Raw genomic sequence first — 26,060 nt, forward strand, 5'->3', positions numbered from 1 at the left:
TTAAAAGAAAATTATGATGTTGCTGGACTCCCAAATACACAGTTTATAGCAGCACTAAAGTATAAAACAGCAACAGAAATTTGCATTTAAATAAAATATTAAAAAAAAAAAATACTGCTTCTGCATGACATTCCAACATGTTCAAAGCAACAACAAAGCCATCATTTACATGTAAATGTGTACCCTGTTTGTTCTTACGTTTTAATCAGTGCCCTTTCCAAATGTTTCAATCAGCACACAAAGGATAAATATACAAAACCTAAACCTTTACAGTGATTTAACAGGCTGTGTGGGCTACTGGTGACAAGTAGACTGATCAAGTTACTCCTGTGACTGGTGAAGCTTCACTTTGACAACACGCACCTTTGTAGAAACAGCAAACAGCCATTAGAGGGGTGATGCCAAAACAGTTGAACATTTAAATCACATGACAACCTGATTCTATGAGACTGATCATTTGTGACTAAATAAGCAACAAAGTTAAAGTTGACTAAAAGAATCTTTAGTTTTTCTGTAGTCAAAGTTTAAAACTCAAAAACTCAACAAATGTGCTTCATTTGATCAACAGCAGCGTCCCCATGGCAACATAAACAAACAACAAGACAGCTGCCATTAGGTTGTGCGTATGAAATTGTAATGAAATCCTTGTTGACTTATTCCCTATACAATATACACTGAGAAGTTTAATCTATAGTGAGCAAAAATAAATTACAAATTTAAGACAATTATGAATCATCATTATTTTGGACACTGCTTTTTCCCTCAGTTACTCGAGGTAGTTATTTTGGACGCAGCCTCGGCTAATCTGGTCCATCAGGACTGTGTGGGTGTAGTTTGATCAGATTTGAAAAACAGTGGTATCTCCACGACAAAGAAAGCAAACATACCAACCACAGTCATCCGGTTCTTTGCCACGAACACAAAAACCCTCATACGTGAAATGACCTTAATGGAGTAAATAGAGATGAAAGCCAAGCCATCGCCCTGGCAACTGAGCAAAATCCATCTGCTGTTGAAGACTGTGTGATGAGATGGTTGAAAGCCTTGGAAAAAAAAAAACAGTAAGAAGACTTTGAGTTAAGATTATTTTGTATATTTCAGTAATAACTGGAAAATAAAGCTGTTCTAAAACTTACATTAGTATGTGAGAAACCACTTGTTAAATGTTTATATATGCTTGTACATGTTACATTGGGGGAATTAAAGTCAAGTGTGACCAGCAGTGGATTACAAAAACTGGTTTTGGGGGACCTTTCCAAAAATAGGAGGGGGTGGATATCTTTCCGAATTCCTCGCTGCACTCCTGCAAACACACACATACACACACACAACCACACACATTTCCAAGTATCTGAACATTAACATTGAGCTGTGTCAATGGAACAAGAAGTTTGAGAGAAATGACTTGAAACAAAGGCGACATGATAATGAACTAAACTTATCATAGTGTTAATTCATGGGGAAACATTTTGGACGGAGTAATGGACAACATTCCCTGCAACGGGAGACAAAGCGAGACACAGTTTGCCGATGTCTGCAAGGGCGAAAGACGTAAGAACAAACCTGCACTACAAGAGATTTAACAGAATCAAAAGCAAAACTTCACAAGCCAGGATTTGTACAAAAACCCAATTATTTAACTTTATTAACATCAATGTTTTTTCTTTTTCATCAACAGTTTCTTTTTAAATTCCAGTTCTTTATCAACAAATAGAAAACAGACTGTGTGTACAACAGATCGAACCCCTACAGCACTAAGCATTCACAAGGTAAAAATGAACATTTTTGTTTTGTCGCCAGCGTTTTCAAGTCCCCCCTCTCCCTCCCACCACCGCCTCCAACACCACCACCACCACCACCACCATAACGTTTAGGCCTCTCGGTTCAGACGCTCCTTCCTGCGGCTCGTGTGGGAGAAGATGTGTGCTTGAGTAGTGCGATGGCCTGTGCTGAGTGAGGAGTCGTCCATTTTGATGGGTGGGGTGGGGGGGTTTGTGCTGTTTTTGCTCATTCAGATGGACAACCAGCTGTCAAAGTTACTATGGTATTACAGTAGATACAACGGTGTTTCCATTTATACACACTCTAGGACAGCAGGCTCTCTGCAGTGTCTCTAGGGTTGGTAGATCAGCAGAATTAATCATTTTAACAATATACTTTTGAAGCTGTGTATATATCTATGTGTAATTGTACATATATATAATCAATCATAATTATATATATATATTTATAGTTCTATTTCTGTATAAAATAATATCAGGTTTCAGTCCAAAGGGCTGAGTCTCTTTCCCTCTGGTAGGAATGGTTGATTCTGTACAGGTGCCAGCGCTGATGGCTCTACTCCTCAGCCCATATGAACCACTTCCGCTCCTTTTCAGCGTGCGTGTGTGTGTGTGGTTCAGCTCCAGCAAACCGACCAGGCTAATGGGCAGCGAGGAGATGGGAGGGACTTGAAGAGCATTTATATTCAGAGATCAGGGAGCTGTTATTTTCTGTCAACTACCCTTTGGGTATAAAAGTCTGTTTTCCTCAGGTAAGTTCTCCGCTGTGGAGTATGAAGGCCTCAATGCCATAGGCTTCTGATGAAAAACAAACAAACAAACAAACAAAAACCCATAGAAATCATGTGCTTTCCATTTCTGTACACCTCTTATTTAGTCTCTTATATCGCTAATTCACTTGTTGTTGTTTTTTTAGCTAGCTACCATGTTTACTGAAGGACAACTTTATCAAGAGTGTGTTCTGAAATCAATTTTCTCAAAGCTGATTTTTTTTTTTTATCAGAAACAGCATGTGAAAAGGCAATTTTTTGATGTATTGAACTGAATAAGACCAAAAACAAATAATATGACACATAATATGAATAAAACAATAATGTCATGTGATAAAAGAAATCTGACAGCAGCTCAGAGAACAGTGGTCCTCCCGTATTAGTACCTAGGAACGTGTTAAAAATACATGTCCCTTGTGCTAAAGTACCCTAAGATAAAAATAAAAAAAAAGTACCGATTATGAAAATAATGCATGCCCAAGGCTGGGCAGTTTAAGACAGAAGAAATGTCTGATGTTAAAATGATAATTAAAAACATCAAAAAAAGTATACTAACAATAACATTTGACATAATGAATCATAATATTGACAATTAAACTAACAAAAAACAAAGAGAATGCTCTCTTAGTGCTACCAGTAGCCTTTGACAATCAGGGAGGTTTGGCATCGACAGAGCAGAGAGGCGAGATGCCAGTCTGCCCTGTCGCATCTGTACAAGAGTTGTTCTATTTGTCATAGTCACTGTAATGTTTCCGTTATTATTTTTAAAGCAAAATTTCACGTGGTTGGTTAAGTCGGCGTGGATCTCTGTGATTGGTTGAACCCGTCACTGGGTCTGCAAGCACATCCCATTCTCCTCCCCTCTGGTAGCTGCGAGGGGGTTGGATTTTAGGGGGTCAAGTGAGTGGATGGTGGCTGAGATGGGACACTTGGCACACTCCTGAGAGGTTTGACCAGGGAGGCGGCTCGGAGGGAGTGGTTACGTTGCATAGTGGTCAAAGCTCCCCAAGTACTCCAATGCTGCCCTGTAGCACAACTGGTACTGGTCCTGAAGAGAAGAAGACGACGGTGAGCAAGTCTATAGGCATGGCCTGGAATATTACAGATCCTCCTTTCCTCAGCATTTTCATACTGTGTCTCAAATATTACTTGTCAGTGTGTCGTCCTTACCTCCGTCTGCACCATGGCAGGCCGCTGGGTGCGAAGTGTCTTCACTGTCTGGAAGAGGTCGACCACGCCCTCGTACCTCATCCTCTCCAGCACGATGCTGAGGGTGATGAAGACTCCGGTCCTGCCCACCCCGGCACTGAGGAGCACACAGGGATATTTATCACATTTGTTGTCTAAGGCTAGTCACTCTTTGTGACTTTAATGTTAAAAATGAGTAAAATAAAGCACACTGCACTTTACATGTGAAACTATCTTCAGGTTGCTTTGATAAAGGCCGACTAGGAATGTAGTTTTATTTTTAAAAAGTACTGGGAGGAGAGTCTACCTGGACTATAAGCATGTGACATTCATTATAATATCTATTTTGTTACTTTTTTGCTTATAATGCACCGTATACATACATTTTATTTTTCTACATTCTGGGGTCAAACAACATTTGCATATTAGTATGTTGTTTGTTTTAAATTTATGATTAATCTGTGCCGTCTCTCCTCCTTACCTGCAGTGTACAGTGATTGGTCCATCCTGTCCAAACTGTTCCTTGGTTTTGTGCACTTGTCCAATGAAATCAATGAAGCCTTCTCCAGTTTTTGGCACTCCTTGCTCAGGCCAGTCAGTGAACTGGAACTGGCGGATTGTTCTGGACTGTCCATCCTGAGGAGTAGCAAATGAGGAGTTTAAGTACATTAAAGAGAAAAATACAAAGACTAGTATGATGCATGCTGTGTGTTTAATTCAGCTGAGCTTACTCTAATATTTTAATTTATCTCTATGATCAAAATACACTCTGCAGTGCGTTGCAGGATGTGCCTCGCACATCCCTCTATGGCCTTCGCTCTTATGTGCACTCAACAAAAACAACAAAACACCACAGCGGAGTCTCTCAGGTTGAGGTCCATGAGTATCGTAACCCTGCTGCTTTTCACGGCAGCCATCTAATCATCTAATTTACACCTGGGATGTGATATGAATAAAGCTGACAACATGGAAGTAGAGAAAACCAGCAGGGATGTGGCGTCCAAGATCCAGGACTGACAAACACTGAACTGCAGCACATTTGACAGCACTGTGGTCTCAGCATGTGTGACCTAAATGGCTTTTCTTTTCTTTTTTGTACATATCAGGACTTTATTTCCAAATCTCTGTCTCTCTCAGTGCACATATAGACTATATATATATATGTGAAAGAAGAAATATATGTGGGATTAGTGTGTTGCTGTACTGTGGGCCTTCTGATGACAGTAAAGTGTATTTATAGCTCATTGAAACTACTGCATCACAGGGAGTTCCAGTGCCGGCCCTCGGGGATTGGAGGCTATGCTTTTCATGTTTTTTTCACAGTGATCTTGAAACACACATGCACATACACACGTCCACGCAATCACACACATACAATCCATAGAGCAAGCATACTGTTACTAAATCTGGGTAAACATGTTTGATGGCGCATTCACTTGATGTCAACCTGTCAGGAGAAATAACACGGGATGCATTCTGATCATCTCTACCTTGAAATCACAGTCGGTATAATTCTTAACACTTAGCGTTGACTGTCAGCATTTGTATGAAAACCTAAAATTAAGATGGATCTGGGTAGGATGGTTGTATTTGTGTAAAATGCCAATCAATCCTCATCCCCTCCCACCAAGACACACACACACACGCACACAAGGGCAAACCCACAGATATTCACACACAGTGAATCCAACCTACCCTGGCATCTGTGACTTTAAACTCTCTGAGGATGTACTGGGGCATGTTGTATTCAGCCATCGGATCCACCACAAAGTACTGGTACCTGGCTGAACGCTCTGCTGGCCAGTACTGATGACACTTCTCCTACAAAAGAAAAGAGACGCAAAAAAAAAAAAAAAAATTTAAGCACTTACATTTGAACAATACTTTCCCAAACATATTCAGAGGGAAAAAAATTACTTCAACATAATAAAAGCCTGGCATACTAATGCAGGATATTATTAGTACAGGTTACTGTACGTTATTAGTCATTTGGAGTCTTGAGAAGGTCTCTGCTTACAAATGAAAATCCAGATGGTCTAATCTATGGTTTTGAAATACTATCTGATTCATCTTCTGTGGCAAAATATTTACATAATTTGTTTGTGTTCTTAGCTACAGCGATGATGTACATGAGCGTTTTTTTTTCCCTTAGACTCTGATTAAGGATGAGAGGGTGATAAAAGCTGTAAAATGCAGTTGAGTGCTGTCAGAATCACCTGCATAATCACAAATAACGGCTCAGTCTAAGATATTATGGATTTAATCAAACCGGTACCAAGATGAGCGCACTGATCTTTTTGTCCTTAAAGGAGTAGTTTGAAGTTTTGGAAGATGGATTTATTTGCTTTCTTGCTGAGCGTTAGATGAGATGGCTGATACCACTCTCATGTCTCTGTCCTTTAAATATGAAGCTGGAGTCAGCAGGGTACAACCATGAAACAGAGGGAAACAGCTATCCTGGCTTTGCCCACAGGTAAAAACATCTGTTAACAAGCACCTTTGTTTTTTTTTTTTTTGTTTTGTTTTTTGTATCTTTGCCTTTTTTGGACAGCTGACGGTGTAGAGGCAGACAGGTATCATCAGGAGAGCCAGAGACAGGTGTATGACATCCAGCAGAGCCCACCAGCTGAAATCACGGGCAAAACTGGAAGAGGATCCAGGGAATCACTCCTGACAGAGCCAGGCTAGCTGCTTCTCCCTGTCTCCAGTATTTGTGCTAAGCTAAGCTAACTGACTGCAGCTTAATATTTAACAGACGGATGTGAGAGTGGTATTAACTTTTTCATCTGCCTCTCAGCAAGAAGTGCAAAAGTGTATTTCACAAACTGTTAAACTACTGTATTTAAGATTCACTCCCTTCTTTATTTAGTTATGGTGCACAATAACACCTCCCTGCCTAAACTTTCTCCAAGGTCATTGTCCCAAAATTGAACTTTGACAAACTATCATAAGTAGACTATCTACAGCATGAAAGGTCTGAGTATAAAAACCATAAAAAAAACACAGTTTGGCTCCATTGTTACCAAAACAGATCCCATTTTAAATAAAGTTGGAATTATCAGTACGCTCTTACTGCAACCAGTCTGACACAGTAGCATGTTTCAACCCAAATACATTCCTCCCATGGTGATAAGGAAGTTACCTTTCAACTGAAGTTACTGCTCTGGGTTGGAATGAATTAATATTTGACCAGTGTGATGCAGTAAGTTAGCTGAAACACCTCAGCTCAGCATATAAAGACAGTTATCATCCACTGAAATGGTCCAGTGACCTCACAGGTGCTGCAAGCATTCATATAAAGCACAGCATATATCCATGTATTACCCGTCCCATCTCTCGTAGCTTGGTGAGCATGACGACGATGGTGGAATTGTGCTCCCACAGCATCCTCCAGAAGTCCTCGGTGGTCTCGGCCAGTGGGCCCTGTGTGGCCAAGTAGGCCTTCTGCTGTCTGAGGACGTAAATTCACACAGAGAAAGCAGGAGATTAAACATTACACAACATAAATATAAAGTTTATGGTGCTTTTACACTGGTATTATAAAGTATTTCACAAAACAATTCAGTGATAAAAGAGTGCTGTTGTCGTAGACTGGTTGGCAAAGGCTGGTAATCCAGCCCACAAACCAAGATTTAATAACACTGGATGTGAAACGTGCAACAAAACCGATCAGTCATTCAGACGCAAATCTATTCAAATAAATTTCAATGGCTGGAGAGCTTTCTGTGTTATTCCACTTTGGTCTATGAAAGCAACACAAACCATCTGGTGGACACTTAAATACGAGGCACCTACAGCAGCATGACTTGTGGGAAACTGATTCAAAATCCATAAAGGCATGTTGTTGAAAGGCACTCAGCTGCAAACTGAAGATAATGTAAGGTTCTGTTGTCCTTGTACTGTCTGTCAAAACGTCTCTGCAATAATGCTGACGACAATTTCCTACACAATTTAATGAACATAGCAAATAATCCTTGGCAGCTATCGCCATCACTGAGCTATTTAAGCCTGTTCAGATCCTCTGCTTCTTTCTCCTTCTTCCTCCTTCCCCTCTGTAACACAACACAGAACGAGAGAGAGCTCACAAAACTAGAGATGAGCTCATCCACTGCTTGTGTCCTACGTGACTTTGGTCCAGCTGAGCAGTTATTTTGTCAAACAGCAGGTGGCAGCAGCGTACTGATCAACAGAGAGGGAGCTGAGTAATCCAACGCACAAACACAGGCATGATCGTGCATGTACACACTCACATGTTTGTAGCACATGTAAGCTTGGATCCAGGTGTACGCATTTACGCGTGCAGTAGGTTCGCATGTATATTCAGACACGCTACTACACACACGCACGCAGTGACACAGTGAGCCATGGCTGAACAACTAATGAAGGTGCTGCAGGCAAGGCACTAATGTGGAATCCGGAGATTAGAATATGCTCAGGGCCTCGCTCACACAAATAAAGAAACAACAGATTGGTGGAGAGGAGAGGAGAGGAGAGGAGAGGAGATGGCATACGAGGAGGGGAAGGCAACAGAGTGAGGAATCAAATTAAAAAGATGAAAACGGGGGAAAGAGAAATGCAAAGCAAAGAGTGGAGATGTACAGAGAGAAGACGGAGAGAGGAAAATGTGAGGAGACGAAAAGAGTGAGCATTGCTCTCTCCAGCTGGTCATCGGAGTGGTAAGTAGGACTGACTGCTGAGGAGGAGAGGAAGGGAGAGGAGAGAAGGGGATGGGAGAGGAGAGAGGAGAGGAGGGGAGAAGAGAGGAACAGGAAGAAAAGAGAAGCAAGGAAAAGGAAGAGAGAACGTAGTATGTAGAAAAGGGGAATTTAAGAGCAGATGAGGAGGGTAGGGAAGGGAGGGAAAGCAAAGCTAAGCAGGGGATGAATGCTAAATTTCAAATTGATAGGGTGGACCCCTCTAACCTCCCCATAAAACGGCCCCTAGCCAAAACAAAAACAATTCTAACCGTATCACACAAAACTGACTTCTCTGCACACAGTGTCCCAATGAGCGCAGTGCCAAACAGCACAAAGCACTCTCTGCATCATCCCACATGACTGCAGTGCTTGAGGACATAGTGTTTCATTTCAACCTCATTACAATGCTAAAACTCCAGCCTGCATCAGAGCATATCCAGGGCTCGCACCCCTGATAGCATAGCTGGAATCAATGGTTCGCCTCTCATTAGCTTAGCATATTATTGGCTTTTCTTGAAGGCGCTGGGGTGAAGGGCACTGGAGGCCCCTGTTTAGTTTTTATTTATGCCTGGGCTTTAAAAGCGGCTTAATTACACAGTGCCGTCGGTGCACACAACAGGTCCCCACCCGGATATGTCTGTCTTTGCCATGATGTTTGGCTGGGAAATTAAGATGGTGAAAGAGAGAGAGAAGAGGGTGGGGGAGAGAAAATGAGCAAAGAGGTGGGAAGGAGACAGATTAGGGAGGCAAATACAGAGAGGGAAAAGGAAGGAAAAAGGAAGGAAAAAGGGAAAAGCAGAGAACATGGAGACAGGAAGAAAAAGGGGAGGGAGGAGTTTGGGAAAACACACTTCATTACAATCTCTCTTGCTGCAATTATGCTATTTACACAGCAACAATGGAGGGCTGGCCTCTGTGGAGCACCTTCTCATTAACAACAAGGACTGGAGAAAGAGGGACGGGGGGGGGGGGGGGGGGGGGGGGGGCTGAGGAGGTGGAGGTGGAGGTGTTGTGTCTGTCACAGCCCAGTACGAAGCAGAACCCCGTATGGACTGAATGACATTTCACGCCTGCTAAATCCATCCCCTCGCTGTACACTTCAACCTCAGAAGAGTCAGCTCTGTCTGTCTCTGCCTGTACTTATATAGATATAAAACAGAGAGCTGCCTTTTCATCTTCCTCCCTCTAGGAAGCAATTTGGACTCACAGAGCTCACAAGGACATGCAGTAGCTTCGATACGAAAGTGGCAGTGGCTCAGCGGATGAAAGCCACATCAACAGAGCAGGGAGTAATTCTTGCAACTGGATACTGTCCACTGCGGCCCCCTCTTCAGTCCCCTCCCATACATTTTTATCTAGTCCACTGTGAATACCTACTGTGTTTTTCACACCTATAACAATCGGTGATGCCAGAAAACTGCAGACCTGTCACATTCAGAGCAGTCAATAAGGTGTTAGGACAGTTATGTGATTTCTGTTTGTGTTGGCTCTGTGCTCCAGGATGTTAGTTATGAAATAAAATAATGACTGATGTTAAAGCGCTGACTCTCAGATTTAATTTAAGGATGTTTACATCCACTTTAGAGGAACCATGTATTATTATAGTTTTCTATGTATTGAGACAGAGTGATTCCAAAGTTAGTATAAACCTAAACATATTCATTATATTTCACATTTGGCTGTAAGGCCTGTTCAGTCAATGTCTGTCTAAAGTGTATGACTCATTAACATCTGCAGACACTTGTTATTTCCCTGGTGATGCTCTGCCAGGCCTGAAAGGCAGCTATCTTCACATTTTGCTTATCTCGGGGGCTTTTTGCTTTTAGTTTGGTCCATCGTGTCCAGTTGGATTAGACAGGTTTATAAAAATGCCACCCTTGTCCCTCAAAGCCTGAAGTCAGCACTTCAACATCAGAGTCATTGTGTTCAGCTCGAATCTTGAAGTTTAAGTCCTTTGCTGACCTGTAGCCATCGATGCAGCTGCCGTTGATGTAGTCAGAGCCCTCGACACCACGGATAGGCTGCAGGCAGACACGAGTGGACTCAAAAGGCATGATGTTGACCAGGCGGTTCTTGAACTTGTTGCAGGGTAAGTTGGCGCTGATGAAGCGTGATGTGTGGGCTTTGGAGTTGGCCAGTCTCTGTTTATTGCAAGGTGGGAAGAAACCAGACAGTGAGAGAGCAATGGAGAGAAAAAAATTAGTGACCTGTGACCTGAAGTAAACAAAGAAGTCTGAAATGCTTCTCTAACAAGTCTTTGTTCAGACGTAAGGTTTTTCTGTCAAGATAAATAAGAAATTCAACAAAATAAGAGGGATCAGAGTCAATTAGAGAAGGCTGGCAGGTATTTTAGATATCTATTCGTATAACTAAGTGTAGTGGACTTGTGTCCCATTGAGTCCCAGAGCTTCCTTGGAGGACTGTAGGCGTGAGAAGCTCAGTACTGGCAGTGGACAGAGCACAGATGGACATCACAGTGAGTATGGACAGTCATGGTATTTCGGGAGAATTTGTGTGCGTGTGTTGTGGCCAGACTGTGTGGGCATTGAGGCTGTGGCCCCCACATACAAAGCAATCATTCTCTCACTCTTTCATTCTCTGTCGTTGGCAGAAGTGTAGATGCTATTATCACTTCAAACAGAATGGATCATGGTCATAAGAGGGCTAATGGCAGAGCCGCGCTGGGAGGAAAGTGTGTAATAACATCACAGTTGATGGCTATTGACAGAAGGTGTGCGTGTGATTGCGAGTCACCTTGAACACCAGCTGTGTGTATGGGTGAGTGTCAGTCAGTTTGTAACTCTCCACGTGTACGTGTGTTGATGTGTTTGTGTCTCTGTGTTTATGAGTGTTTGTTCTGGTCTGCTTGTCCCTGAAACATGTGTTTCTGTTTGTGCCGATGCTACCGCGCTAGCTGCTGTGACGCCTCAGCACCAGTGTCACCAATACACATTTCTGTGCATTGGCTTATTCTGTGAATTAATTATTTCCGACACTGGCATGCAGGGATGCTTAAAGCTCTATGTATAAATCTGGAACAACAGCGACAGAAGGTCAGCTTCTGCAGTCTGTTGCACTTTGACAAGGCCATAGAACGAAAAAGGAAGTGCAGCCTGGTGCTTGCAGATCAGTTTGGACTGAGAAGCATTGTTTTTCCCATTTCTGTTAATTATCAAAAAACTCATATCTCTTTCTGTACAGTGTCACCCCCCAAGAGAAAACTGTTCTAAAACGATTTTTTTTTTTTTCGTTAAGTTATATGCTTCATTACATCCCGTAGGAGTCAAGGACAACACTAATAAAACTTAATAGTTGATTTTTTACCATGAATAAGTAATCAAATAGAGCCTTAGGTAATACTTGTCTGAGGAGTCTGTTTATCAGTCACCTTGAACTCCAGCTCCATGGCAGTAACCGTCTCGCCGGGCGGGGGCTGGGTGAGTTTCTGGATGTGGGCGTACAGGTTGCGGGCCAGCACCTCAGTGTTGCCGCAGGTGGCAGCCTCGAGCAGGGCCTCGTGGATGAAGATGTACTGGTCCTCGGTCTGGACCATGTAGTTCCTTTGGGCACGCATGCACGTCACATGGCCGTAGATGTCTACAGACTTCTCGTGCTTCATGCGCTCCAGCATGGCATCGATGACGATGAAGCAGCCAGTCCTGCCCACGCCCGCGCTGATGGAGACAGAGAGAGAGAGGGAGAGGAGGGGTCAATGATTTTATATTTCACTACATATAACAGATAATTATCTTATATGTGTTTACACGATATAACAGCATCCACAGACAGTACAAACACATTGCTAAACATTTATACAGACAAAACCAGCACCAAAGCACAGTGCTGGACTGTGCCTTATAAGCTATTTAATCACAACTGTACTGAATTAATATGTTGACCACTAGGATTTATGTTTATTTATGAGCTACAAATGAGTTCTGTATTATAAGGTGTGACTTTTTACATAACAATGTTAACTTATAACTGGTCCCTTTTGCTGTGTATACGATGCGATGTACACACTGTGTGAAAATGTGACATTGTATGTTGTTCTATGTGTGAACGGTCATCTGAAATATGGCGGGATGCATTTAGAACATTCTAAATGCACAAAAATTCAGTCAGTCAGTTTGCGTAGGCACCCACCTGCAGTGGACCACCATAGGCCCTGCATCTGGAGGATTGCAGGACTTTACCCGCCGTAGGAAGGCCAGGATGGGGGTGGGGTACTCTGGCACCCCATGATCCGGCCAGGCCATGAACTGGAATTGTCTCACCTCTCTCTTCTCACTGGAGCCATTCTACAATAGAAGAGTCAGTAAAGAGGAGAGGCATAAGCTTGAGCTTAGTGGGATACTCTGACATCGTGAAATGTAACTGGCTGCTTTTTAAAGAGAAACCTGTCATACTGGGAACAAATGATTAGAACAGGTAAAGGTCACACTATTTGATGAAAGGGAACCGAAATTCTACGGTTAAAATCTGAAAAGAACAAGTGATTTAATTGTCACAAATGCAGCTATTTTAAGCAAGGGTCTTGATTTGGCTCATCACTTTGATAGCAGCACACACAATGTGCTCTACTTTCATGGCTGTGATCATTCTGCAAGTGTAGGTGTAGATAATGTGTATAATTCTGGAAATGAACCTTTGAGCAGTTTCTTGGAAACAGTTTCTTGGCATGGTCACCATTCCTGATTGAAATCAATGAACTCCTCAAGCTGGAGACTTGCATTTAATTTGGAATTACAATAATGCTGGAAATTATGAGTAACTAATATAAGAGGAGAAATAAAAGGACAAAGCATCAGTCATATCACTGCAGAACTAAAGTATATGAATCAAAGTGAAAAAATGACATCTTTCATTGCTTTTTAGAGAACAAGAGACAAATCTAGGATGTTAAAAACCAATTACAGCGGTGAAAAAACGATTCCAGTGGTAATAGCCTTTATCGGTCTTCAGAAAAATAAGAAATTACATTTTAAAATATGACCCCATTAATGATGAACTGCAATTACCTGCTCGGAACATGTCCTTCATGAGCATGCTTCGCTTCATAGTTAACTGCAAATGAAAAGGCAGTACCGTACCTTGTAGAGGGCGAAGGTACGGACGCTGTATGTGGCCAACTCCACAGTGTCCAGCATGGTGACCTGGATCATCCCATAGGTCTCTGTTCCTCGCGACGGCCAGTACTGGTCACACTTCACCTGGCAGAGCAAAAGAGAGAGAGGGGGTTCACCGTCAGGAGTGGATCTGCCTCTCACATCCGCCATGAGGCAGGTGAGAGGCTTGTAGGATCACACTGATTAACAAGGAGGGAACATTAGAGAGGTCAGATCAAAGGCTTTGTCCACTGTCTAATTAAAACCTGACTCAGAGTCAGCTCCTGTATCTCCTAAAAAAAAAAAAATGAGCAGCAGTGTATCAGGCATATGCATGTGCATCCATGTGTGTCTCCATTTGAAACGGCTTCAAAAGGGCATTAAAAAGCCCACTTTGTCTCTTACCAGCCTGTGATCATTTTCAATTAGCTAATTGTCAGGTGGTTCGCAACCCTTTGTCATGTATGCTTTTGGCGCATTTGTGATGATTGGGTGCTGCATAGTGGAGGAAGATGTGTCTAAAAGCCTGTTCTGGCCTGCCATTAAGGGACAGCAGGTTCAGCCACCTGGCTCCATATGTGCAGAGAACAAACTTAACTGTGGATGAGGCTGAAGATCCTCCAAGCACTGGCACTGAGTGGCTTTGCTGCACTCAGTGTATCTATTAAAATGACAGACTGGCCTCTGCCACAGTTTTCACTTCACTCCTTGTGGTTTGCAAGCCTTACCTGGCACTACACTGGAACAAAAAAGGACTTTGAAACTGCTGATATTCCTCTTCTTGACTCAGATACCTACACAAACCCTTCTTTACCCGATTTATGAAATGAACTAGTGGCTGTCATTTGTGTTTGGCTCTGCTTTTCAAACAGCAATAGTAAAGTGTCTGTTCTGGAAACATTGTTAAAATTTGTCCAAAACTACTTCTGAATAATTTAGAGTCAAAAATAGGCCATACAGTTACACAATCACGCTTCAATGGATTTTCACACCTAATTTAATAGTTGTTCACAGAGTCTGCAAGTTTGAGGTGGTGAGTCACATCGTTATCTAAACACTCGGCGTAGCCAGCCAAGCTTTCTAGAAGCTTCTGTGTTCAGAAAATTCTTGGTGAAGGCAGTGAGGCAGGTTAAGTCCTTAGCAATTGTCTTCCAAACCCCATGTGTCTTCAATCAAAGGCACTCTGAATAAGAGCATGAGCTAAAAAAAAAAAAAAAAAAAAAAATCTCAGAGAAGCACTAAAACTCTGCTGTACTCAGATTTTCCTGTTCTAACGCCAGTATTGCTGGGACTAGGACTTGCTGCTATTGATTTGGATAACATGAGAGGAAGAGATGTGGTGCGGGTAAGCTTATCATATTGATACTGCAGTACTGAGCTGACATTTGGAAGCACCTTGGCTGTCTCAGTGAGCTGGTACAAATCGACAAACAAAATGTGCTAAAATTCACCCCCTCACATTTCACCTCCCCTGGTGACAGCTCCCATTCAGAGGTGGAGGTAGACCTTGCAGGAGAAACTCAATTGAGTGATAGGGAACCGCTTGCAGTACAAACATATGGATTAGCAGTCACCACTGTAATGAATATCTCTGTGCTGTCTGAGGTTGGGTGGCATATTCTCCCTCGCAAACACACACACATAAATGAGCACAGACACACACACACACACACACACACACATACACACACACACACACAGACCGCAGGTTTCACTATCATCTGCTTCTGCTTTGAACCCTGCTTCTCACATGTCGTCACCTGGCCTTTTGCAGAGGACACAGACCTCTTATCTAGACACACACACACACACAAAAACACACACATAAGTGAGTAATACTTCTGGTCTCATTTCAAGTTCTGACCTTTTAGGGTTTTACTAACTGGTAATGATAGCGCTAGAGGAAGCTGAAATTTGCCTGCTGCCGGATTTCATCATATTTGTCAAGCTCCTGCTCTGTTTGGCATAAGACATCAGTCTGGTTGGGTGGTGGGAGGTTGACTCACTCACCATATGTGTATATCTGTGTGCGTGAGAGAGAAAGACACAAACAGCGGATGTGTATGTATGTGAAGGGACTGGACAAAATAACAGAAATCCCTGAAAATGTCGCAGTACAAAATGTCTAATCAGGAGTCAGCTTTCTGTGACGTTTTGTAATTATCTTATTAAATGTCTATTCATTTTCAACTCGCAAGCATTGTTTGTTTGATGCAATTTGCAGTCTGATAGGATTTTACAGGACTGCTCCACTTATTAAATAATGTCATTTTCGTTGCACAGGCAATTTAATCAATCCAATTCACTGTTTGTTGCTTCATATCACATTGGAAAGAGCAATTTAAAAATTGTGACAGACATTTAGATCACATGCATAATGCAAACTGCAGTAACTAAACATTTACTACTCTGTGTAGTGAAGGTTGTAACTATGATGTATATATACTTGTGTCTTAACAGTAATACACTACGCATATTATATTGATAAACATTTCTTGTAGCTGCTAACACATTTGCACTGTATGAAAAAAGTATAAATGCCAACAATGCAGCCAAAAATTGTTTATGGGGATTAAGACAGGAGTTAGTCACCCTCTCCTGGTTTGGAAATCAAACCACTGCCCAAAAGCTCCCTACACCCCCTATAATTATGACATACTAAAGATTTTGAGGTAGTCTGATGTAAGTGGGCAAAAATGTTTCCACCCCCAGCTGGTGCAGGGCGGGTTCGGTTCTTTGTGTCTCTCTCCACAGTGCTGGCAAGCCAATTGATTTTTTTTTTTTCAAATGTGTGTAGGAGGTGGGGACAGGCTGAGAGGCTGTTTCATTTCACGTTTCTTATGTTGTGAGGTTTACATTATTTTGTCCCTGTGTGTGTGTGTGCGTGTGTGTGTATATATATACACATATATACACGCCTGTGACTCTCGGATCGAAGCAAGTGAGCATGGTCATCTGTCACAGAGATCTGAAACTGCCACTCAGACATGCTAAATATACATAAAGGTATTTGACAGGATACATATAACCTCTCCGAGACAGACTGAATGGTAATAAAAGTAATCTTATCAAACATAACCGCACTGCAGGCATGCTCCAAGTTACAAATAAATGAGCTCTGCTCCAAAAAGACTCAGCGTGCTCATAATTAGCTTAAATGATTGATATCGTCGATAGATCAGAATTAAAACAGATGATAGTGTTTTGAAAGATGTAACCAATTTAAGTCTTTAAAAAAGGGTTGCTTTTTTTACATTCACTATAGATGAACTGAGCTTCAGGTAATCACAAAAAAAAATCAATGTCTATGATTTTGGAAATGAACTCTTTCATTTACAATCCCTATTACTTCCAGTTCGTAGTCTGGGGACTCTTTCATTAGGGCACCGCATGCACACACTAATAATGTACCACGTACTGGCAGGGCTCCACACTGATTTATTTCCTCCAAGGAATTCATGAGCATGATTTTGTGATGGTAATTAAATAAACCCATCCCAATTCTGAATCTCAAGTTTCCCATGTGCTCCTTTTTTGCTTTTATTAGCTTGGATGTATTTTTAGGAGCACACGGGTGTTGTTGGGTGACAATCCTCTTAACTCCAACTTCAGAGTTTTCATTATAGTGCTGCGGCTTTCGAGAGCCAAATTCAGTAAGTGCACACACAAATGAGACACTCTACGTCTATAAAGCCTTGGCATGTGTTGCAAAATTAAATTTGCAGCAATCAAGTATTGAACACTCTGAGCAATTTGTAAATAATGAATAAAAGAGATTTTGCATTATTATGAATCTCTAAATATCAGTACACTGTACATGTTCATAATTTACCTGAAAAACCCTCTCACTTTCAGTAGAGGCTATGCACGTGTTGTCATCATAAGCAAAGTCGCCATGGTAACTCCACCATAATCGGCAAACAAATATTGGGGGGGGGGGGTTAAAAAGCTATTGTGCAATTTTGTTTCATAAACATTTATAAGGTTTTCATGCAGAAGTTTTAAGAAACTGTAGAAGACTCAAGGAGAAAAGAAGCAACATGAAGCGATACTGTCCACAGACAACCAAAATACCCTTTGAAGTCCTTGTGACTTTGATCAGGCTGACAAATCCTGCTTTAAAGTAGGAGTGGGGGTCTATATGCCTCCAGGCTTTGTTGGCTGTAATGTTACTTCCCTGTTTTCGAGCTACATAAATATATACACACACATATATATATATATGTCAAGAAAACTCCATTTCTGGCCATATTTCAACTTACCACATTTCACAACGACACCAACTGTCTGATACGTCACAGTACTGCTGATTTCGGTTTTACAAGACAGTAGTATTGCAGCTCCCCCCTGTCATAGGAGCCCCCTGATGGTTGGCTTAGTAAATAGGCAGTGGTAAAGGGTCTTGTACCATGTATTCATACCCTCTATTCTACAATAATCTGCTGCAAGCAAAAGTGTTTTGATGACATTTCACAACAGGAAAATATATTTCTATTTGCTTTTTTCACTAGTTTATCATTAATATATTATGAAGTAACCATTATAAATTCATAAATTGTTTATTTCTCAGGTCAATGACTGCCTTAGTTGACAGTGTTTTATAGTAAATCACACAGTGTCTCTCCTTACCCTTGACTTCTCCTCCAGTCTAGTCATCATGACAATGGTGCTGGATCTTTGCTCCCACACCATCCTCCAGAAGTCGCTCAGTGTCTCCGGCAGAGGCCCCTGTGTGGCGATGTAAGCATTCTGCTTCCTATAGCCGTCGATATAGTTGGCATTGATGTAGTCACTGCCTGGCACAGCTGCAACAAGGAGCGGTAAGAAAATAACTCAATAACTCATATATTATACAGTGTGGTTATTTGATCTAATAATATTGCTCAGACAGAGATTAGATTAAGATCAGAACCGTTTTAATCAAAATGAATGACACACTTATGGATATTTTTCTTGCTGATATTGAACACTTTGACACACATTGTGCAAAGACAGCCTGCCCCTGTCAATCACTTGTGATGCATGGTACTTTCCAATGATCATATTATCAACCCTCTGGATCGAAGGAAAATGGGTGCATGGGCTGTGTGTGGATACAAAAACTGAGATTTCTAAATGAGCAGCTGCCAGAACACAAAATGTCAATGGTAATGGTGAAGGAGGCCTCAAACAATGGCAGCCTCTGTCAATGGCTATCTAAAAATTAAGTGGTTGCATGACCTCTTACCATCAACAGAGGTGAGCACCACTCTGGAGTGGTCATAGGCGATGACGTTTGCATAGCGATTCTTTGGCTTGTTGACTTCCATGTTGGAGTTCTCCCAGGTAAACTGCTGGCCTGGATCAATGGACTGTGGGAGAGGGCAGGAATGGAAAGAGAGAAAGCAAGCAACAGGGAGATGGAGAGAGAACGATTATAAGAGAGTGGACAGAGGGACATCGAGCGAAGAAATGCAAAGAAAATAAAGGCACAATGGGAGGAACTTGAGTATAACATTGGTAAAAAGAAAGGGCAAAATTACACTGCAGTCTGCTGTCACCCATTCAACAGCAGTACACTATGGACAACAAAGCCTTTAAATGGAGCATATACTGACATCATGTCACTTGAAAAGCCACAGTGGAGTGCTACAGGTAAGTGGCTATGTATTGTGTGGAAGTCTCTATACAGGCTGAGGCTTTCAGTTCACAAAGCGCCATATTGCAACTTCTGTTGGTGCATTAACAGGTTAATTATTCGCATGGCATTTGACGTCTTGAATGCTAATGAAGCAGGAATATAAAGGCACTTGTTTTGCTCAAATCATCATTATCGATTTTGCCAATGGAGCCAACATATTCCTCTAAACCCAACATGATGTGAATGAATTGCTTTTAGCTGGGAGCTGAGGAAGTGTTTTTGCTGAAGCTTGTAGGCAACCACAAAAACCCATCCTTTCCCTTTAGGATGCTCCTATTGAATTACCCAATTCTGAGAAGTCATATGCATGACTGCTTGCGGTAACCATGATTCCTCTCATTCTTGGTCTTCCTTTCTTTTTTCATCTTCTATTTCTGTTGCCTTTTCCTATCTTGTATTTTTGTCTCTCCCTCCCCCTTTCAGCTTCTAAACCTTTCCATCTTACGTCATTTGTCTCTCAGGCAAAGACGACAGTAGACTGCATACATATTGATCTGGGGAGATATGTGACGGCCTCCTATCCCTTGGCTCAATAATGTCACAGAGTCTCTTGTTATTCTGTATCGATCCCCCTCAGCTCTCACCGGAACCATGTCCACTAATTCCCCAGACCTTTCGCCTCACAAATCCAGCAGGACTCGGAATGACACCTTCGAAATTCCTTCACTTACTTAATGTGGCTGCAGCACTAATTTAATTATTAGAGGTTATTTCATGTCAAAACTTGACAGGTCAAACATAATAACAATTATTATTCGATAAAAGATAAAATAAAGGGTGCAAAGTGAGGCCTACAGAGATTCCTGGGCCATAAAATGACGAGTAAAAGTGTTCTAAGTGTTAACCTGATGTTGTAGTAAGCTACATGAGGCAAGTGTGGCTTGTCCCACTATAACTGTCACTTCATTTGCGTGTCACAGGTACAGCAAATTGACTTTCAATACTGCTCTACAACACAAGCAACTTTCTAGCTCTCCCTATTTTGTCCTGTGGAGTAAAGTGACACCCACATAAGTAAAATATGGCATAAAAGTCATGAACAGGCTATTTTAGATCAGACTATTTCAGTTTCCAGAGACAGCCGTGTACAAACTATGTAATTTTGAACAAGACACGAAAAATGTGGAGTGCTCATATGCAAGAAACTTCTACTGTGGCTCCAAATCGTTCAGTGGTAAGAGTCATGTGGGCATAGGCATGTTGCTGCTGATGAGCTCAGCTCTGTCAATTTCTCTGTCCATGCCTGCCAGTATGAAGAGAAAGATTTCATCTGCAGTCAAAACATGTCATATCCATTTGAGAGCTCAGTGAACACAGTGGGCCCACAAGACTGATGACAACTAGCAAACAAGTAAGGTAGAGATAGTAGAAAGAGGTGAGAAGCAAACGCCGCAGGTATTGTCGCTGACACACTGGAAATGCTTTCAAATGAACATAATAATAGTGCTATGACGACTGTAGCGTGATATTGCTTCCTGCGATAAAAAGACTGTCAGGGGGAGCTGCAGCATGTCTGATTGACAAATTCTGCTCATTACCCAGTGTGCTCATTGCTCAGTGTGATGCGGACTGGCGTTGGTGGTAAAGGAAGTGTCAGGCCGCCTAAAACATCAGGGAGAGGAAGTGGCGAAGCCTCTACAAATTCTGTGCCTTGGGGTAAGGCACAACGGGAGCAGCCGGCGAACGTGACTGTGACAAAGCGCCATGAGCTCTGCCACAGCGCCTCGGCTGGCACAGAGACGGGCGGCCATCTGCCGGGCATGGAGGGGGTCTTCCCTGGCTTGGAATGACTGGCGCAGGGAGGGAATGGGGGCCGGGCTGGTTGCCTGCAGTCATACAAGCCACTTCTCCGGCTTGATTCGTTTACACTAACTCAACAGGCCGGGAGGGCGATGTGCTGGAGAGGCACTGAGCAACACAAGAAAGCACTTAATTGAGTGCAGATTTTTACCGAGGTCTAATTATCTCCCCAGTTAGCTGTTAATTTCACAGTGAACCACATCAAAAATCTATTAGAATTATATACTACATTATATGATGTGCAACTCTGCATACAAACATATAATGCATATTTTGTCATGCGTTGTAATGGCCCCCCTTCACGCATTATAATGGCCCACGGCTGTTGTATTAGATTGCATTAGACATTTTATGTCTTTCAGCTTTCCCTGTCTTTTTGTACAGTTACCATAGCTACAGGTGTCTGTCACGAGGTGTTCATGTCACTCTGGTCTGCAGTGTTATGGACAGACTCACCTCAGAAAATCCAGTTAACATTTCCAAACTGCTCTCTCTGATCTAATCTAGTACAGTTGTTCATGCTAACCTAACATTACAGCAGCTACCTGTGCAATGAGTTATTCACAAGCTGGATTCACTGGCTTGCTCATTGAAAGACTGTTCATTTTCTGGGTTTAGTCTGAGAGGAGACGATCTATCGCAGCATAACATCAATACCGTGATCTTTGTTTATCACCTAAAGGATGATTTAGATGGACCGCTGAACTTACTCACTCCTACTCAACACTAAAGATAGCCGACTGAAAGCGGCAATAATGTAACCTCCACATTCACAGAACTTGATAGTTACATTATCTTACCTTTATATAAATGTCAGCGTGCTGCCTGCATGCTCTCATAGTTTTTCTCAGCTGTTTTGTTGCAGCTCGTTGCCTAATTCTCAATGGACTGTGCGTGAATTTAGTCCATAAATCTGGTTCAGGTAACGTCAGATTACATTACTGACAGACTCATACATTTGCAAGGTTTCTTCTCAATAGCAGTGCAACTGGTCAAGCGACTAAATCATCCTTTGAACACCAGAGGAAATTGTTTTACTAAGTAGGAGCTATAGTGTGTGATTCCACAGCTGCAGGTTGTTGAATAAGAGTAAAGCATTGTCCATTCGTCTGTCTTTTATATTATCATTTAGTTTTGCTAATTTGCTTGGTTCTCTGGGGAGTGTGAAATTGCACTGCAAATTTCATGCTGTAGCAACATATGCTGCTCACAGACAGACAGAGGCAATCACATAACCTTTTAGGTCATGGCGAATGCAAAAAAAGATCTAAAATCACTCCAACAGCTTTGTTGGATCCATCAATGTGAGGAACAGAGCTGATTAGACAAAACAGATCGAACAATCAGAACAAATAACTAAAAGACAGCTCTTGTTTTTCTGCATTCAAGGATACTTCTTCTCTTCATCTGGCCTTGCTTAGTCCCCAGTCCAACTATGTGCCACTTTAAATGCAAATTTGCTCCCTTTTTTTTTTTTTTTTTTTGAGGAAGAACACTGACAAGAGATAATCCCTCACAGAGTTGCGACGGAGATACCGCCTGCAAAATAACATTCTTCGGGGAAACATCAAGACGCACACAGATTGCTTAAGCAACTTGCCACCTGCTAGTTTTGTGAAAAAGCATCTCGCAGCATTTAATGTAAGTGCTGGTTTCCTGGTGGGATTGGTAATAGAGCTGTAAAAATGACTGAAGAATGTCTATGAAAGAAGTCTTCCATAATCCATTAGAACACATGGATATGGGATCAAAGACACACAAACACTAAACTTCCTCCCAGACACAATAAAGAGACACATTTATATGCTCGAAAGACAGAGATACTGATATACTATTAGTGCATGGCTCTTACCTCATACTCCTGGGAAAAGCGGAGGCCGTCGTTGGCCTTCAGTCGCTCTATGTGGTCAGCCAGGTCAATGACAGGAATGGGCGGGTGCTCCCTCATTCCTGGGTGAGGAAGAGGAGGAGGAAGCAGAAGAGGGGAAAAGACAAAGAAAAGAGTGAGACCTGGCTGTTCCTACATCAGACATTCACATCGACTTACACAAACACTGGTTGGACCACAGGGTGAGTGAAGGCTGCCAGTGGGACCATGAGGTGGCTGTGGCTAACGGTGAGGAGAGTGCACTTTGTTCAACAATGCATGAAGAGAGGGAGAAAAGAGAGAAGAGAGAGCGCACAAGTTGAAACAGGCTGGTGACATTTGGTGATATCGTCATGCTAAGTGAGGAGGACAGAGGTGGGGCTGGCTGGGCGATGCACATGAGTGACTGGGTGAGCATGCTCCTGGAAGGAAGCAGGAGGCAGACATCTCTCTGACTCCACAACGCTCATTTGGTGGCAGAGGTGGGATCAGAGCAAGAACCCACAAGTCTCTACAAATCAGTCACACTGTCACTTCCCAGAGAGGAAAAAAACTGACTGGTCACCAGCCAAAACTCATTTCTTTGAAAATCTCTTTCCCTACAATAGACTATCTTTCGGCCCAGCCTGAAGCGCTTGGGCTGGATTAATTTCAAACAACCCCCCTGCCGCTCTCTAGATTTCTCATCGCCGGGTTATTGGATGATTTATTGCTAATCTACCGACACAAATTCCCCCTGTGCCTCTGAACTTGGCAAGGCTCTGTGCTTAAACGGATTGCTGGGAACTTGCCTTATGTGTTTAAAGTTAACTGTATGCCACGCATGAAGACGCTCTAAAGTTATACACGGAGCATCATTAACCTAACATATAGCCTTGAAGTCACACACAGATCAGAAAGACACTGGTATAGAGATTAACATTAGTGCCCTTGGCTGAGCACATCTGTAAGGTCATGGGATCATGCTTTCAGATGAGCGACTGCTGCAAGCTCATTATTGCTGCAATGCTAATGGCTAATGCCTAGTAACTATGGCCACTGCACAAAATGAGACCTGACCAATTATACTAATTTAATGCTATCACACAGGGGGACCTATAAGCACATTAACATCAGTGTGTATGTGTTTGTGCGTGTTCAGCCAGGTCTTTTATAGCCATGTTGTTGGTTAAATGGAGAGTGAAGTCATAGATAACAAGGCTAATGTACAGCAAGTGTAACTGTCCACACTGCTCAACTATCCATGAAACCACCTAGTCCTCCGCTTCCGCACCAAAAAAGGTGTTGTGGGAAGTTCACAGTCTAGAGAGGACACTGCTGCATCCTTCGAACGCCAGAGGCTTCAAGCTTGTGGGCTTGTGATGTCTGTCAGGATTGCAACAGGGGAATGGGATCAGGAGCGAGTGAGAGAGGAGGAGAGACTGCATGTGTGGGAAATACACAGTAGGTGAGAGAGCAGACTAACTTGGAGTGTTGGGGCAGCGATGAGAGCTGGGACCTGTGGAGAGAGGAGAGTGAAGGAGGGAGGAAGAACACTCAATCAATGGAGATGGCTCAGGATCAGACCAGGGCCAAACAGTATCTGCAAATAACCTTTCAAGCTAGTTGCAGTGCACAGCTGTTGGTGTTTGCCCTCTCAGGACAATTCAAGCAGTGTACTTTAGGCTGTAAAACAGAAGAGCATACAAAGCCTGACTTTAAAACACTCCTGTGACTGCTCAGTGTAAACTGAACTACTGCGTAAAGGGCAAGACATGTTTTACCTGAAGTGTAAAAGGAAATTTGAATTCTCTTACAACAGTCAACAATTTCTGCCCGGTGCTCTACACCCCTTAATATGGACGGAAAATAAAAGGGAGTGCACCCAAGATTTTGGTAACATCCACTCACTGCACATGGAAACTGTGTACGTGCGTAACACCATCAGTTAGCATGGTCAGTCTATAAACTTTGATGGATGTTTACAACTGGCAGTTTGGGTGATAATTTTACCACCTGATTTTGTTTCCTCTTTCAAATAAGTTTGTTTCAAACCTGTTTAACTGTCTGACTGCCTTTATTCTTTGCTCCACTGGACCTGGTGAGTACAATCTTATTATCACAGAGATTAATGATGCCCAAAACTACAACCCAGGTTATATGAGACCTGAATTTCCCTTTAAAATGCTCCCCTGTTACTTCGTCCCGCAAACTGCGCCGAGCTGTAAATGGCACGACATGCTTTATCTGAACTGTTAAACGCACGTGATCTCAGTTAAGTATGTGCAAATACTACAAAACGAACCAGGCCTGGCAGCGATAAACCAGGTCATCTACTCATAGGACCACATGCCTGCTGCTCAAGTGCCAAAAGGTACAGTCGAGGTCTGTTTAACAAACCAACATGCTGGAGACATGAGCTACAATCTGCTGGACCACTTAACAAAAATCAGAATCAGAGCAGGAATGTTCACCTGCTGTGGGTGAATCAAAGAGAGAAGGACCCAGAGACAGAGGAATGTGCTGTTCAATATTCACTCAGCTCAGCCTTGGAGTCTCAAACGTGATTTTTGATAATCACCGCTCTTGAAGCAAAACAGCGAGGTGGAAAGGGAGAGAAAGAAAGAGATAAATGTTGACGTATGAAGAGAGAGAGGGGTGCATAGAGTGAGAGAAAGAGAGAGATTACCCTACAGGGGGAAATGGAAGACAAAAGAGGAAAGAGGTGGAGTGGGAGGATGGAAGAACAGGCTTCTTTTAGAGCAGCAGCACTGCTTAATTCCTCTGCAGGGGTTCAAAGGGGCTGTGTGTGTGTATGTGTGTGTACGGCGAATGGGATCTTTAATAACCCGTGAGAAGGGATATAAACACACACACACACACACACACACACACACACACACACACACACACACACACACACACAGAGAGAGAGAGACAGAAAACACACAGAAACGCACAAACGCGCGTGCACCGGGGTTGACATTTTCTCTCAGCTCCATTGTTCCCTCCGCCTGGCTCACCTTGACATCAGAGGCAGCAGGACTCATTACCAGCTGGGTGGAATGAAAGGAGCTCATGGAGGGAGGAGGAGCGCAGACCAGGGGGAGGAGGGAGGAGATCAGGAGGAAAAAGGAAGAAGGCTGATGCTGAGGCGGGCACCCTGACACAGCCCCCACCTCCCCACCGC

At 42.6% G+C, this 26,060-nt stretch overlaps 1 protein-coding gene across 3 annotated transcripts in view; it reads right to left on the reverse strand.

Annotated features, from left to right (window-relative positions):
* Positions 1-1,615: 1,615 nt before the first annotated feature.
* Positions 1,616-26,060, reverse strand: part of LOC121193612 (receptor-type tyrosine-protein phosphatase F) — a 157,770-nt gene continuing 133,325 nt past the window's right edge. For all 3 annotated transcript variants that reach the window (XM_041056006.1, XM_041056008.1, XM_041056005.1), the window contains 12 exons: positions 22,877-22,974; positions 18,772-18,895; positions 18,174-18,349; positions 13,530-13,649; positions 12,583-12,737; positions 11,825-12,110; positions 10,399-10,577; positions 7,064-7,190; positions 5,435-5,560; positions 4,221-4,375; positions 3,722-3,857; positions 1,616-3,599 (listed from right to left, as the gene is read on the reverse strand). In XM_041056006.1, coding sequence (XP_040911940.1) covers positions 3,531-3,599; positions 3,722-3,857; positions 4,221-4,375; positions 5,435-5,560; positions 7,064-7,190; positions 10,399-10,577; positions 11,825-12,110; positions 12,583-12,737; positions 13,530-13,649; positions 18,174-18,349; positions 18,772-18,895; positions 22,877-22,974 — 1,751 coding nt within the window. In that variant the 3' untranslated portion in view covers positions 1,616-3,530. The remainder of the gene's footprint in view (positions 3,600-3,721; positions 3,858-4,220; positions 4,376-5,434; positions 5,561-7,063; positions 7,191-10,398; positions 10,578-11,824; positions 12,111-12,582; positions 12,738-13,529; positions 13,650-18,173; positions 18,350-18,771; positions 18,896-22,876; positions 22,975-26,060) is intronic.

This window comes from Toxotes jaculatrix, chromosome 14 (assembly GCF_017976425.1).
Source record: "Toxotes jaculatrix isolate fToxJac2 chromosome 14, fToxJac2.pri, whole genome shotgun sequence".
NCBI classification, from domain to species: Eukaryota; Metazoa; Chordata; class Actinopteri; family Toxotidae; genus Toxotes; species Toxotes jaculatrix.